The sequence below is a fragment of the Carassius gibelio genome, chromosome B14 (genome assembly GCF_023724105.1).
Source record: "Carassius gibelio isolate Cgi1373 ecotype wild population from Czech Republic chromosome B14, carGib1.2-hapl.c, whole genome shotgun sequence".
NCBI lineage: Eukaryota > Metazoa > Chordata > Actinopteri > Cypriniformes > Cyprinidae > Carassius > Carassius gibelio.
Window position 1 is genome coordinate 29,091,119 of NC_068409.1, and position 15,192 is coordinate 29,106,310.

The window sequence follows — 15,192 nt, forward strand, 5'->3', positions numbered from 1 at the left end:
CCACTATACATGTGTTAGCTCTCAAATGAAGGCTGTAGCTAAAATAGAAAACACTGTCAGCTTTTTTTGTTATTCAGCGAAGCTCTGTGTGTGTGTGTCAGTCACTATTTGTTTTGTGAGTCTTATTTAGTGTTGTTTGTCCACTGATAAGCTCCATTATATCAAACCTCAGTTAAGAGAAGTTTTTGGCTAAAGCAGGCAGCGTTCAGGCTGTTTGTTTTCTCTGCACATCATAATATATTGGGCTGGAGACAAATGCAGTGTGTTGTCTGCTTGAGAGCCAAGCATGCAAAATCAGCTCTCGGTGGAGGGATTTGGGGGGGGGGGAATCACTAAACTGCAGTGTTTTGAACTCGCTCACAACAGACCCGGAAGAGAAGGCAATGCTGAATAAAGTCGTAGTTTTTGCTATTTTTGCTTCAAAAAATTATAACTGACTCTCTGATGACACATGGACGACTTTGATGATGTTTATATTACCTTTCAGGACATGGACAGTATACCGTACACACAGTTTCAATGGAGGGACTGAGAGCTCTCGGTATAAATATAAAATATCTTATGTTTTCCGAAGATGAATGGAGGTCTCACGGGTTTGGAACGACATGAGGGCGAGTCATTAATGACAATTTAGATTTTGGGGTGAACTAAGCCTTTAAATATCAACTACCAAGGTTCTTGTTATTACAAAAGAATGGAACGTAGTCATTTGTTTACAAAAGGGAGCTACAGACACATGGTGATTAATGAGACAGTGTGCTGCTAATTAAAATCCAAAAAGGATCCAAATAAACAATTTACCCAAAAGTCTTATAATATTATTTAAATAATATTTTATATGAACAGAAAATTACAAATGAAATGTTATGTGTGTTATCTGTTATCTTCAATGTGACCCTGATACATTCAATATTCCAGCAACTGCCCTTGTTCTCTTTTTTACATTCTGTTCACACAATGATTTTTTCCTATAGTTTGTCCATGCCATGTTGTGAAAATGATGATAACAACAGATTCAGTTTTAATTCAAAATTTACATTTTGGGATGAACTGTTCCTTAATTTTGATGATGAAGAATGTTATAAACACTTGACACTTTTATTTTCATAGAAAACATGAGTTACGGGAAAATGAGGATTCATGATATAAAATGGTTAATTATGAAAACATGTTCAGCTTTCTCATTTAGTGTCTCTGCAGTACTTGTGAGTCAGGACAGGCTGAAGAACAAAACCTGTGATATCCTGAACATAACAGAATATAAGATACATAAATTAAAAGAAAAAAACTCCTCTTGGAGTTGTATTTCAATGACTGTTTGTGTCCACGTTTGTGATGCAAAATATTTTCAGGACAATAAAAGAATGCATTTAGCTTTATTTAGTTATAGAAAGAAAGATGTTTGACACAGAGGCATCAAAATAGCAAAAATGTTTGAAGCAATAACAGAATAAGATTGAACAGGCACACCGCTTCTGATTTAATAGGTGTAGGGAAAGAGATCAGTGAGAATTGAAACACACAAATGGTAACTTGTTTGAGCAAACTTGGTCATTCCAATTTCCTGCAGCTGTTATGAAAAAGAAAAAGGATGTTTTATTATACAAATAATTATACAGGTATTAGCATCATGTGGTCACACTTTATTTTAAGTTCCTTTTTTTTTTACTTTTGCCTTAATAAACTCTTAATTTGCTGCTTATTAATACATAGTAAGGTAGTTTTTAAGTTTAGGTATTGGATTAGGGATGAAGAATATAGTCATGTAGAATAAATGCGTTATAAGTACTAATAAACAGCAAATATGTTAATAATAGGCATGATAATAAGCAACTAGTTAATAATGAGAATTGGTCTATAATAATGTGTAAACCACAATGCTTACATTTAGAAAGACAAATAGAGAAAGTGTTGCTTTTAACTTAAACACTGGAAGACATGGGAGTAAATATAATACTTAATTAACTGTCCAGAATGGAAAACATGAAATGACGTTCACATCATTCAAATTATTTACCTCCAAAGTTCATCTGAATGCAGTGCTCATTACTCTGTAAGTTGTTGGGTTCTTTAGGGTTCCAAAGTTTGAAATCCATTTGGGACCCATCACTCCAGAACCACTTTCCCTCCTGTGAACAGAAAAGAACAAATATTTACACCTGTGCAAATTTGAACTTTTACTCTTTTCACTTTAAGCAGTGTTGGTTTGATTTTAGACAGTAAATTGTTACATTTTCATTTTGGACAACATCACAAAGAAAAAAAAAAAAATCTAATACATTAACAACATAATAACATACTGAAACAGCATCACTGCCTCCTATCCAGTAAGAGTTCGAACTTGAGATCATGCGCTTTATGAAGGTATACTCCAATGTACTGTGTACAGAGGCAAGGTTCCCACCATAGGTCAAGCACATTGCCTGAGGAGATTAAGACATGAGGAGAAACAGCTTTTAGATAGATAGATAGATAGATAGATAGATAGATAGATAGATAGATAGATAGATAGATAGATAGATAGATAGATAGATAGATAGATAGATAGATAGATAGATAAAAAGAAAACCTTTAAATACATTTTCAAAATAATAATAATAATACAAGTACAAATAAGGTTATTTATACTTTTCTGTCAGATGTTGTTTAGTATTTCATACCTCCGCATCACTCCAGGATAATGGACTGTTAAAAACCTTGAAGCATGTTCGTCCATATCGTGTCCACCCATACTGACATCTACTGGATGCTACATCAAGATTTGGTATGTTTTATTGCAAGTTAAAGTGATCATTAATTCAGTGCATTTTATACAATAACAAAAATGAACATAGACCATCTGTTTATCAATGTTTTACCCATTTCTATTTATACAAGGTCAAAGGCGCAATGCAACCTTCCTTAACATCATTTACTACTTTTTTTGATGATGTGTGTTTTTATTAGCAGGGAAATATATTTGGTTCAATTAAGCAAAACAACTTGTGCAAGATTGTTTTTTTTTACTGAATGTTAGCAGCCTTGTTTCACAGTTACTCACAGCCATGTTGATATTGAGCAAAACAGGCCATTTTTCTCTGCCAGTGGCAGTTATTCCAAAAGAAACAGTTATTAAGCTTTGGGTAAACTGGGTTAACTGAACAAAATAGGAATTTTATACCAGTTGTTCTGATGTTAAAGGTCAGATAATAAAATGCTGAAGGTAAGTGAAAATTCAGTATTTAGGGATGTTCAGTAAATCCTGCAGTATTGCCATGATCCATATCTCACCTGATGCATTCAGAGCAAAGAGCAGACAGAGAGACACACAGACAATCCAGACTCCCATTGTTTCTCACTGAAATCAGCCAGGAATACTGCACATCTGAAACAACAATGAAACACGTTATACATATCTGAATATAAATACTATGTTGATGCTATTGAAAATGTTTTAATCAATGTATTATTTTGGTAATACTAACAAAGAGCCTGCTGTATTTGTCTGTTCCTCAGTACAGATCTTTGACTTTTTATAATTGCAGAAAGGGGTGGAGCCAGGAGGGGTGGGGCCACCACTGACGTAAGCTTGGCCACCCCATTCAAAACGGCAGCTTTTCGCTTGACATTTGAGGTGAAGCTGAAGTTCGCGTCTGAAAATTCAGCTGTTTTATGTGGTCATAAAGAGATACAGCAGTTCCACATCTTAATAAATGCATTTCTTGTCAAGAAAAAAAGGGACACAAATTGCAGTTTTGAGTGGGGTGGCCAATCTTAGGCCAGTGAAGACAGAGAGACAGAAAGCTCACGGACTAAATCTAAAATATCTTAAACTGTGTTCCGAAGATGAACAGAGGTCTCACGGGTTTGGAACGACATGTCATACATAATTTTCATTTTTGGGTGAACTAACCCTTTAAGTAACCGAAATATTTGTCTACATATATTCTCAGAACACTGGCCAAAATCATTAGAACACTAGTAGTTTCACCAGTTTAAATTGGTTTAAATCTTCCGAATGAATCACATGAATCAAATTGTAAACATTTGAGGGCTTAAACATGCTCGAAAAGTCATGAAACTTTGCACATGCGTCAAACCTGGTGAACATTTTCGTCTGATATAGGATTCAGAAGAGGGTGTGGCAAAATGGCTCGACAGCACCACCTATACTCAAAAAATCAACAGCCTTCCAGCTATGTTTCACGTACATAAAATTGGCACACACATGTAACACACCAATACCTACACAAAAGACTCTTGGAGCAAAATTCTAAACCCAGCAGGAAGTCGGTTATTTTTTATATTATGAGCAAATTGTGTGTAATTTTTGTCATTTCCATGCATTGTATTTTAACTCCTCCTAGAGACTGATTCAGATCAACACCAAATTTGGTATGCCTAATCGAACGGCCTTTTCGATGTTAAATTGCGAAGATCTTGAGTTTTCGTCAAAGGGCGTGTCCGTGGCGGCCTGGCGAATTTCAATGATTTTCCATGAAAAATTAAGTTGCTATAACTCAGACATACAATGTCCAATCTCCTGAACAGATTGACATGCCCATATTCAGTTATAGTCATAGCACCACCTATTGGCAACAGGAAGTTGCATATTTTACACTGCGACAAACTACTCCTTGAAATTTTATGACATCAATGTATTTTTTGTGGTCAGTCTAATCTAAAGGCCTGTGCGATGTTTACTTGTGAAGATCTTGAGTTTTTGTTAAAAGGCGTGTCCTTGGCGCCGTGACAAAGTTCGATGTCTCGCCATGGGAATAAAAGATGTTATAAATCAGGCATAAAATGTCTGCTCTTCCCCAAACTTCACATGAGTGATAATAGTCCTGGCCTGAACACATGGGCAGCAAAATGGCTCGATAGCGCTACCTATACACTTCAACGGAGTGCGTCTCAAGCTATGTTTCAGATACATATACGGAAATCGGTACGCACTTGTAACACACCAATACCTACAAAAAAGTATCTTGGTACGAAATCTGTATCCCAACAGGAAGTCGGTTATTTCGAATTTCCTCTGCAAACTACTCCTAGAGATTTATTCAGATCAACACCAAACTTGGTCAGTGTAATCTAATGCCCTTTGCGATGTTAAATTACGAAGATCTTGAAGAAGCTTGTTATTGTTTTTCAAATAAGTATCTTCTGTTCACCAAGCCTGCATTTATTTGATCCAAAGTAAAGCAAAACAGAAACATTTTGAAATATTTTTACTATTTTGAAATAGTAATATTTTTAATATTTTTAAGCTTTTGAAAGATATAGTGTATTATGTTGCAAAAAGCTTTTTAAAATATATTTATATTTTATATTTATATTTTATAAATAAAATATATTCAAATAGGGAAAAAAGTTATTTTAAATAAAAAAAAATATTTCACAATATTACTGTTTTTGCTGTACTTTGGATCAAATAAATGCAGGCTTGGTGAGCAGAAGAGACTTCTTTAAAAACAAAATATCTTACAGTTCAAAAACTGTTGATTGGTAGGCTATATAGATTACAGAAATGTTACTATATATATAATTTCTGTCCCCCTCACTTCTGAAAAGATGGCTATGCCCCTGCCTTTAATTATTAAAGCTCTGTAAGTCTATGATAAAATAAATGTTTCTGTTTCATTCACTTAACATTTTAAAGGGATAGTCTACATTTAGTCATTTAGCAAACATTTTTATCCAAAGCGAACTTACAAGAGAGGACAATGGAAGCAATCAAAATCAACAGTGCAGTAACAAGCCTCAGTTAGCTTAACGTAGTAGACATAGCAAGGATTTTATTTAATTATATAATAAAAAAGAAAACATATAGAATAGAAAAAGAACAGAGCAAACTATAGAGTATAGTTAGTTGGATAGTTCACAAGAATGAAAATGTCCACCTTATTTACTCACCTTCAAGCTATCCAAGGTGCATGACTTTCTTTTTTCAGACAAATACAATCAGCATTATATAAAACAAAAATGTCCTGGCTCTTCCAAGCATTATAATGGCAGTAAATGGGTGATATTCAGTAGTCCAGTGTAAGTTCAATAAACTGCATATATTAATCATTAAAAATTGCTCCACATGTTCCCGGGGGTTAATTAAGGCCTCCTGAAGTGAATTAATGTTAATGGTAATTTTCATTTTTGGGTGAACTATCATTTTAAGCAATATGTAGTATCAAATCATATGATGCAATATATTCATGAATGATTTAATAATGTAGCAGAAGGTGGGTAAGAACATGTATGAATATAAATCAAAATTCAGTGACAGAAATATTAACCAAAGATTACAATTTACATCTGTAAAATACAATTAATTAAATTTTTGACATTTTATAATATGTAACCGAGTCCCTTTGTCCCCAATAGATGCCACAATACAATACAAAATTACAATACAAATATGTAAACAACAATACAAGACATGAATTTACTGTTCTTCACTCTGATGATTTCTTGTCAGATATTGTTTCTTAACTGTAAATATGAGACATGAGTTCACTGTTCATCATTATGATATTTTTGTGTTTCAAGATTTATTTATTTTTGCTCTGAAAAAAAGGGCCTTCAGTATGCAACTGTAACCAACATACCCTAACATCTATCTTACACATCTCTGTAACAGCTAATGCAACCATATGCATATAATTTGCATATTATGCTACAAACAGGTTCTCAACAACATAAACAGCCGATCAACAATTTCAACAGTAGGCTAGATCGGGTGGGTTAAATGCAGAGTAAATTTCTCTACATGGATCAGTAAAAGTAATCCACCAATACACAGGTCACTATGAACATTCACAGCACTCTAAATTGACCACGCGCCCACAGCAACAAAACTTTACAAAAACTGTATGATTCAATACTCGTCAAATAATAAAGCACTCTCCTGTCACTTAAGTCAGCGAGTCTGTCATTCCATGTCCCTTTACTCATATTACAAAGCAAATCTGGCCAAATAACTTGTTGCGCTCGGTGCTAGTTGTTAGCCACTCGTAGTTGCAATGTTTGAAACATTTGTTAGCAAATTCAGTTTGAGTAGTTTCTCAGTTATTCCTCTTATGGCCACAAAAGAGCCCTTTCAGCATTCAGAAGATCACCAAGGAGATCTGGTTAAGGCGCTGGTGACTGCGGCTATCATTTTCTTTTTGTTTAATTTCACTTTCATACCTTGGAAATTTCCAAACTAAGCGCTGGGAGCAGTTTTACCAAAATTGGGCTACTTTAATAATATTGCCGTGGGTTGTTTTTCATGTTCGCTGGTTGAAGCAACCTCAATAACGTGACATTTAGCCCCTGGAATGTGAATTTTACCAGGTGTAACAGATATGCAGGTCAGCGATTCATGGGTTAAATTCTGTTTTATAAATTCAGACTGTTGGTACTAAATGCCAGCCTGGCTGGACTTAAATTACTTTACGATACCCATGCGAGCCTCAAAGGATACCTGAAACCCCCCCCAAATTTCTCCAACACACTGGAGACAAAGGAAACCCTTTTGTATAAGTTCCTTACTTTCATTTTATTATTAATATGTATTTTAATTATGTTTTTGGATTGCATAAAATGGTTAATCCTTGTTATGTGAAGAGTATAAGTTGCAAGCTCATACTTTAGGAAATGTCTCTCCTCACTTTAACTTTCTCAAAAAAAGAAATGTTCTGCAACCCCCACACTCCTTGGTAGCTCGTAAAATTTTACGACCACACAGGACAGGAGAGAAGCCAAGTCACTGGCTTCTTTTGAACAATGCATTCTATGGAATGTATTCATTAACTTTCTGTTTTCATGTTTTATAAATGTATTACGTATTCCCTTTTGGTACATTTAGATGTTTCCCAACATCTGCAGTGTTATCATGTGTTAAACAAATCTTTAAATGTGTAATTCGATCTAAAAATTAGATCTTTGGTCATATATATATTATGTCTAGTCTTGTTCTAATCGTCATGCTTTGACAGACCCATTTATCTAGAGCAAAGTAATGAAAAATGTATTTAATCTGGAATAATGAACTTGCTTTAATATTCCTGATGAAATCGGACAGGCCCTAAATCATCAGGGGGTTGTCTCAACCGAGACAAAGGAACTTTCCCTCCGCTTCAGATCGCGGACATTCATTGGATGCTCCCTCGAAAATGGGCGTGAACTATTTCAAGCTATAAGAATTGACCAAACAAGGTCCACCCTGTCTTCTTGCGCTCTTCTTGCTCTTCTTCCCGTTCTCCGTTCTCGGACACGTCGCTCCGCGCGGCCTCGGGCCGCGCTCAGTTCTCCTCCCCCCTCAGCACACGGACTGAGGAGAGGAAAGCCATTTTCATGGCTCATTTGGAAACTTTCATTTTCGTTGTTTTGTTTTCTTTTCTTTACTAAGTTTATTCAACGATTCGCCTCTCCACACAATGAAGACGAATTCTGGAACATTGTTTGTTGAACCTTTCAAATACCGCGCGAAGATGAACGAACACCTCTTTGCAACAAAGGAACACGTGACTCCACGCTCACGCCAAGATCCAGCGCAGCTTGCACGCGCGTCACACGGCCTCCGGCCCACGCGCGCAGTTTTCAAAGGACCACGTGACATCACACGTGCGTTGCCGGTACCACGCTCACCCACTGGGCCATGCAAGTATCGTTTTCTATGGAGATTTAAATGCTGTTTTAAAGTGTTGCTATTATTTGATTCGTTGTCGGTTCCACTAAGGTTTACTGACTGATTTTCATACCTGAGATCATTCTGTGATCTCTCTCGCTTTCTCCACTTCTCTCTCTCTCTCTCTCTCTCTCTCCCTTTTATTTGGATTCCGTTATGTCTTGTAAATGTTTATTGTCTGTATTTTCGTACGCATATTTACTCTGTGTGATTTGTAGTTTGATGTATTACTAGTTGAATTATTAAAAACCCATATATAAAATGATTGGCCTGGACTCCACCCCACTCACATTACGAGTCACTGAAATGTTTTGGTCTTTAGCTACAAGCTCTAAATTTAGAAACTAAATTTATCATAAGGATAGGATAATATTTTCATGGCCAGAGAATACTTTTCCTTGAATTATAAGGCGTGATAACTTTATTGAAAATTGATAGGTCTATAGTGGTGTGCTGGACATACCACGGTTTGATCTGCAATAATTTACAGTAAGAGATATCACAATAATTGATATGAAGAATGTAATATTGACATATTAATGAGTAAATTACAGTGCCCTGTGATTAGTATTAGTATTGGCAATTGAGCTATTTTTCATAATCAATAAAATTAAATGTAACTGTCATCTGAGATATATATTAATCAAATTCTTGATTAATTATTCAAATTCCCTATATATCATTTGAGTTAATTACTATGTAAAACTCATTTTTGTTACAAGGGTAACCTTGCAAAAACATGTATTTTACTCCTGGAATGTAATTTTTAATGGGTAAAATTAAACGCGATTTGGTGGGATTTGTCTAGAGAACCTAGCAACCCTGGCTGGGGATAACACTGGGCACATCGCTAGACCCAGAGGGCGTGCGGTCATTGAGTGTCAAAATTTGATTGGCTGACAAATACTCATTGCAAATCAGATGCAACGTCTTTTGAACAAAAGGGAACCACTATCTGTAGTGCTGACCGTAGTGATCTGAGGGTTACAGTGAGAGCCTTTCCATCGGACCAGTCCCCACATTGATGGCCTTGCTTTCCTGGGCCGCCGCAAGCATCAGGCTGGAGGAATTCACTCCTCTTGGTCCCAAGCCTTTGTGGTGGGTTGATTGGTTTCTCAGCACGGGTCGTGGCACGCCCTGCCCTGATTTCTTTCTTCTCGGGGGTGCATGAGGATCTGATGGCCCCTGAAGTCACGGATGGCCCCTTTTTTCTGCCAGAAGCCACTCACCAGCCTCAATCCTGACTACCCTCGATGGCGGGCGGCTAGGGGGGACGTTGACATTCCCCAGGCAGACAGTGCGCTTGCGGTGCACTTATGCCCGCAAAACACCACCACCTGGAGAAATTGTCCTCGTCTCCCATCCAAAGCTGTAAGCTGACAGCTGCTCTCATGGCAGAAGCTTTATTTTGTCATTATTAAATCTTATTTGATTGTCCGCCGGTTCCTGACTCCTTATTTCCATGATCATGGAGTTTTAAGCGTTACATGGACTTTCTCGACATTCCCGTTTCCCAGGCTGGACTGTTTGGGAACGCCGTCAAAGACTGTGCCCACCAGTTCTCGACAGTACAGAAGCAGACCGAGGCCATCAAACACATCTTTCCCCGGCGTGAGGCACCAGCCACCACTTCGCCGTGGACCAAGCCTCAGCCTGCTCGTCACTGTGGGCGCCCTCATGCATCCTCCAGAGCTGCTCCACTCTGTGCTGAAACAACATCAAGGCCAGCGTGTCTAGCCTCTTGCAGAAGTATGGCGCACCCCCCCCCCCCCCCATGTCCCAGTCGGCCAATAAATCATCTGAAAAGTTGATGAAGCAGCCCTGACACGGGCAATCCAGAGATGTGGGAAGCTGCTCTTTCTCAGGAGATGGCGGCGACAGCACAGCACAACTCCTTCCCCTGGAGGAGGGCCAGCTATATATTTAAATATATTAAAGTGCAAAAAACACACACAAAACACTCAAATACATACAGAAGGTGGGGTACTAGTAGACTAATCACAGCTCTTGTTGTTCAAGTAGAATTGATGAACTTTAAGCTATGCTGTAGCCTGCATGTACTACGCAGCACCTATGGCATAGTTTCAATGCAGAATTATAAATCGGCCTTTATTCTATGTGCAATTAATATTGCTCCTTAAACATATAATAAAGTTAATTTAAAGTAAGATTCAGACGAGATCATTTGATGATTTAATGCAGATTCAAAAAAATCTGATCAAAAAAAAAAAAGGAAGGGAAGGGCTGATCTGGTATGATTTGTTGAGACTGAATAATAGCTATTTTAGTCTTTAGGGAGGTTTGTGAGGGTTTGCCCTTAAGAGAACTGTTGAGCTCTATAGTGTAGACCTGAAAAAGAAGGACAGGACAATCTGTGAGTAATTCTGTATGACAGAAAAAGGGGAAATATTATTACATTACAATCAAAGTCAAAGTCACCTTTATTTATACAGTGCTTTAAACAAAAAACTGTGTGTCAATAATGCAAAATGATAGTTAAAGGCAGTTCATCATTGAATTCTGTGACGTCATCTCTGTTCAGTTAAATAGTGTCTGTGCATTTATTTGCAATCAAGTCAACGATATCGCTGTAGATGAACTGACCCCAACTAAGCAAGCCAGAGGCGACAGCGGCAAAGAACCGAAACTCCATCGGTGACAGAATGGAGAAAAAAACCTTGGGAGAAAGCAGGCTCAGTTGGGGGGCCAGTTCTCCTCTGACCAGACGAAACCAGTAGTTCAATTCCAGGCTGCAGCAAAGTCAGATTGTGCAGAAGAATCATCTGTTTCCTGTGGTCTTGTCCTGGTGCTCCTCTGAGACAAGGTCTTTACAGGGGATCTGTTTTTGGGGCTTTATTTGTCCTGGTCTCCACTGTCTTTCAGGGCTGTAGAGGTCCTTTCTAGGTGCTGATCCACCATCTTGTCTGGATACGTACTGGATCCGGGTGACTGCAGTGACCCTCTGCTCTGGATACAGACTGGATCTGGTGGCTACGGTGACCTCGGAATAACAGAGAAAGACAAATATTAGCGTAGATGCCATTCTTCTAATGATGTAGCAAGTACATAGGGTGTTATGGGAAGTGTTTCCGGTTCTGGTTTACCTAATTAATGCTTCCTAAAAATCCTTTAACGGATTTGGATATTAAAAGCATATTAGTATGTTATGTGTAAGCCAGGTTAAAGAGATGGGTCTTTAATCTAGATTTAAACTGCAAGAGTGTGTCTTCCTCCCGAACAATGTTAGGTAGGTTAATCCAGTGTTTAGGCGCCAAATAGGAAAAGGATGTGCCGCCCGCAGATGATTTTGATATTCTAGGTATTATCAAATTGCCTGAGAACGAAAGTTTTGAGAACGTAGCGGACGTAGAGGAGTATAATGTAAAAGGAGCTCATTCAAATACTGAGGTGCTAAACCATTCAGGGCTTTATAAGTAATAAGCAATATTTTAAAATCTATACGATGTTTGATAGGGAGCCAGTGCAGCGTTGACAGGACCGGGCTAATATGGTCATACTTCCTGGTTCTAGTAAGAACTCTTGCTGCTGCATTTTGAAAAAGCTGTAGTTTGTTTAGTAAGCGTGCAGAACAACCAACCAATAAAGCATTACAATAATCTAACCTTGAGGTTATAAATGCATGGATTTCTGCATTTGACATTGAGAGCATAGGCCATAATTTAGATATATATTTAGATTTATTTTTGAGATGGAAAAATGCAGTTTTACAAATGCTAGAAACGTGGCTTTCTAAGGAAAGATTGCAATCAAATAGCACTCCTAGGTTCCTAACTGATGACGAAGAATTGACAGAGCAACCATCAAGTCTTAGACAGTGTTCTAGGTTATTACAAGTTATTACAAGTTTTTAGGTCCTATAATTAACAAAATACTATTTAATAATAAAAAAAAATACTATTTAATATTATCGCATTGGACTGAAATTTAGAGACTTTCTTCACAAAGGGTAGAACTACTTCTCAATTTTTTCATAATTTTCGTACTTTTCTGGGGGAGATTTTGCACCTGGTTACACTTTTGGTGTTCCTGGGCAAAAATGACCCGGCATTTTTATTATTTTGAAAAATTATTAATAAATAATACTTTATCTGAGTGAGGTGACTACTTTCAGATAAATGAGGCCTACAATTAATCAGATGCAAATATAAATACAAAACCAGTCCTGAATAGAAGAAAAAAAAAAAGTAAAAAATATGAACTCCAATATTTGGTGATAATATACCATAATGGGTGATTTATAAGTAATTTTTCTGAAGCCGGGCCATTTTTTACCAGGAACACCAAAAGTGTGACTTTGTGCCATTTTATAGAAAATAAAGGCCTTTCAAAACAAACTCTCTGACTAAACAATAAAAGGACACTAATGTGATATAAAAAGCTAAATTTTATTTAATATTGTGAAAATTTGTAAATAATGCTTTTTCCACTCAAGAAATTAGATAAACAAGGCATGTGATTAATTAGATGCAAATATAAATAAATAAAAATAGTTCTAAATTAAAGAAAAGTTGACTAAAAGGATGGAAAGGAATCAAATGCCCTGGAAAGGAATCAAATGCCCTGGAATACCACAAATGTTATAGAGTTTTGAACACAACGCAAGGGTTAAGTAAGGTGTTTATACACCTTTGGAAACAGTTATGTATATTATATTGAATTTCTGACAATAGATAATTGTAAATATTACACACTGCACCTTTAATTATATAAATTATTTGTAAATATTTTACTTTTTTTAGCTAAAAATACATAGTGATTTGTAAGTTTTAAATGCTGAAATACGTCTAAATTGTAAGATTTATCATCAATACAAATGCACAAAAATTTAAGTTTTGTGCTTGTAAATGTTACATATTAATACATACATATAAACAATTAGGCCAGGCTAGAAATGATCTTGTCAAAAACATTGTAATTTCCATTTGAGCTTAATTTTGGCAAAACAATGTTTATTAAACTTCCTTTTTCCACTGTATAAAGGTCAGGAAACCAAAAAGAGAAATGAAGAGAAAAAACATACTATTTCACAACAAAATTTCACAATAAACACCCTGAGAATGGCATCTTCTCTAGTGAGAGGGGCAGTTCTATGGTTTGCAGAGGAAAATGCCCTGCAATGCACTAAACTAAACTATTCAGAGGACCAAAAATCTATGTTTTTGCCTTTGAAATATGTTTTTAATATATGAAAATGTTCAGTGAAATTTAATAGCAATTGACTTTTGGTATTCATATGTTGAGCTTTACTTCAAAACTTTCTGAATTATCATGCAACAGTCTGCAAAACAGTATTGCAATCTTGCGTATAGTTTGTGTTTTGTGTGACCTTGATGATCTACTGATAAATGATTCAACTAAAAAACTTTTGTAACATGGTTGACAATACTGTAAGTTATGCAGTGTTGACAGAACTGGGCTAATATAATAATACTTCCTGGTTCTAGTAAGAACTCTAGCTGCTGCATTTTGGACTAGCTGGAGTTTGTTTATTAAGTGTGCAGAAAAAAAAAAAAACACCCAATAAAGCATTACAAGAATCTAACCTTGAGGTCATAAATGCATAAATTAATGTTTCCACATTTGACATTGAGAGCATAGGTCATAATCTAGATATATTTTTGAGATGGAAAATGCAGTTTTACAAATGCTTGAAAAGTGGAAAGACCGCTATCACCTAGGTTCATAACTGATGATGAAGAATTGATAGATCAGCCATCAAGCCTTAGACAGTGTTCTAGGTTATTACATGCAGAGTTATTAGGTCCTATAATTAACAGCTCTGGGTTTTTTTTTTTTTTTTTTAGAATTTAGCAGTAAGAAAGACTCCTAATCCAGGTTTTTATATTGATTGCACAATTCCATTAGTTTTTTTCAAATTGGTATGTTTCTCCAGGCCACAAATAAATATAGAGCTGAGTATCAACAGCATAATAGTGAAAGCTAACACCATGCTTCCTGATGATATCTCCCAAGGGTTACTTGTAACGCTTGAAAAGTAACTGCCTAGTACTGAGCCTTGAGGTACCCCATACTGCCCTTGTGATCGATATGATACCTCTTAGGTTAAGTCAATTTCAACCTTGATGTGATAATGTAGCTGACGGCTACATGGTTACAATTTTATCCAAAGTAAAACCATTCATAAAGCCATTACTGCTGTGATGTTGGGAAATGTGAACACCTATTGATGCTTCATTTTTCGTTAATTTAGCCAATGTATTGAATAAATACCTGGGGTTATGTTTGCTGTCTTCTAAAAGAAAAGGGAAAATAATCAGATCTAGGAGTTTTTAATGCTTTTCTGTAGGATAGGATATTTTCCCATCAAGAAGTACAAAATACCTCTAGTTTTGTTTTCCTCCAGATGCGCTCCATTTTCCATGCTGCTCTTTTGAGGGTGTGAGTGGGCACATTACACCACAGAATCACACTGTTTTCCTTGATCTTCCTTAACTTAAGGAGCAACCATATCTAAAATTATAGAAAAGAGAGAGTCCATAGTTCCCTATCTCTCGGTCACTAGG

General features: G+C 36.5%; 1 protein-coding gene across 1 annotated transcript; it reads right to left on the reverse strand.

Annotated features, from left to right (window-relative positions):
* Positions 1–1,362: 1,362 nt before the first annotated feature.
* LOC127971173 (galactose-specific lectin nattectin) lies at positions 1,363–3,515 on the reverse strand. Its single transcript, XM_052574014.1, has 6 exons — positions 3,465–3,515; positions 3,271–3,364; positions 2,661–2,749; positions 2,301–2,423; positions 2,018–2,129; positions 1,363–1,570 (listed from the first exon to the last, which is right to left on the reverse strand). Exons 2-6 carry the CDS (start codon positions 3,326–3,328, stop codon positions 1,503–1,505), a joined length of 450 nt encoding a protein of 149 aa, XP_052429974.1. The 5' UTR covers positions 3,329–3,364; positions 3,465–3,515; the 3' UTR covers positions 1,363–1,502.
* Positions 3,516–15,192: the final 11,677 nt, after the last annotated feature.

Bases quoted from the DNA above. Each gene is read 5' to 3' on its own strand.
- LOC127971173 (XM_052574014.1), bottom strand. From the start codon at position 3,328: ATGGGAGTCTGGATTGTCTGTGTGTCTCTCTGTCTGCTCTTTGCTCTG. The intron at 2,424-2,660 runs GTATGAAATACT...TAATCTCCTCAG, and splicing joins TATCCTGGAGTGATGCGGAG to GCAATGTGCTTGACCTATGG. The intron at 2,130-2,300 runs GTATGTTATTAT...TTCTGTTCACAG, and splicing joins GAGGCAGTGATGCTGTTTCA to GAGGGAAAGTGGTTCTGGAG.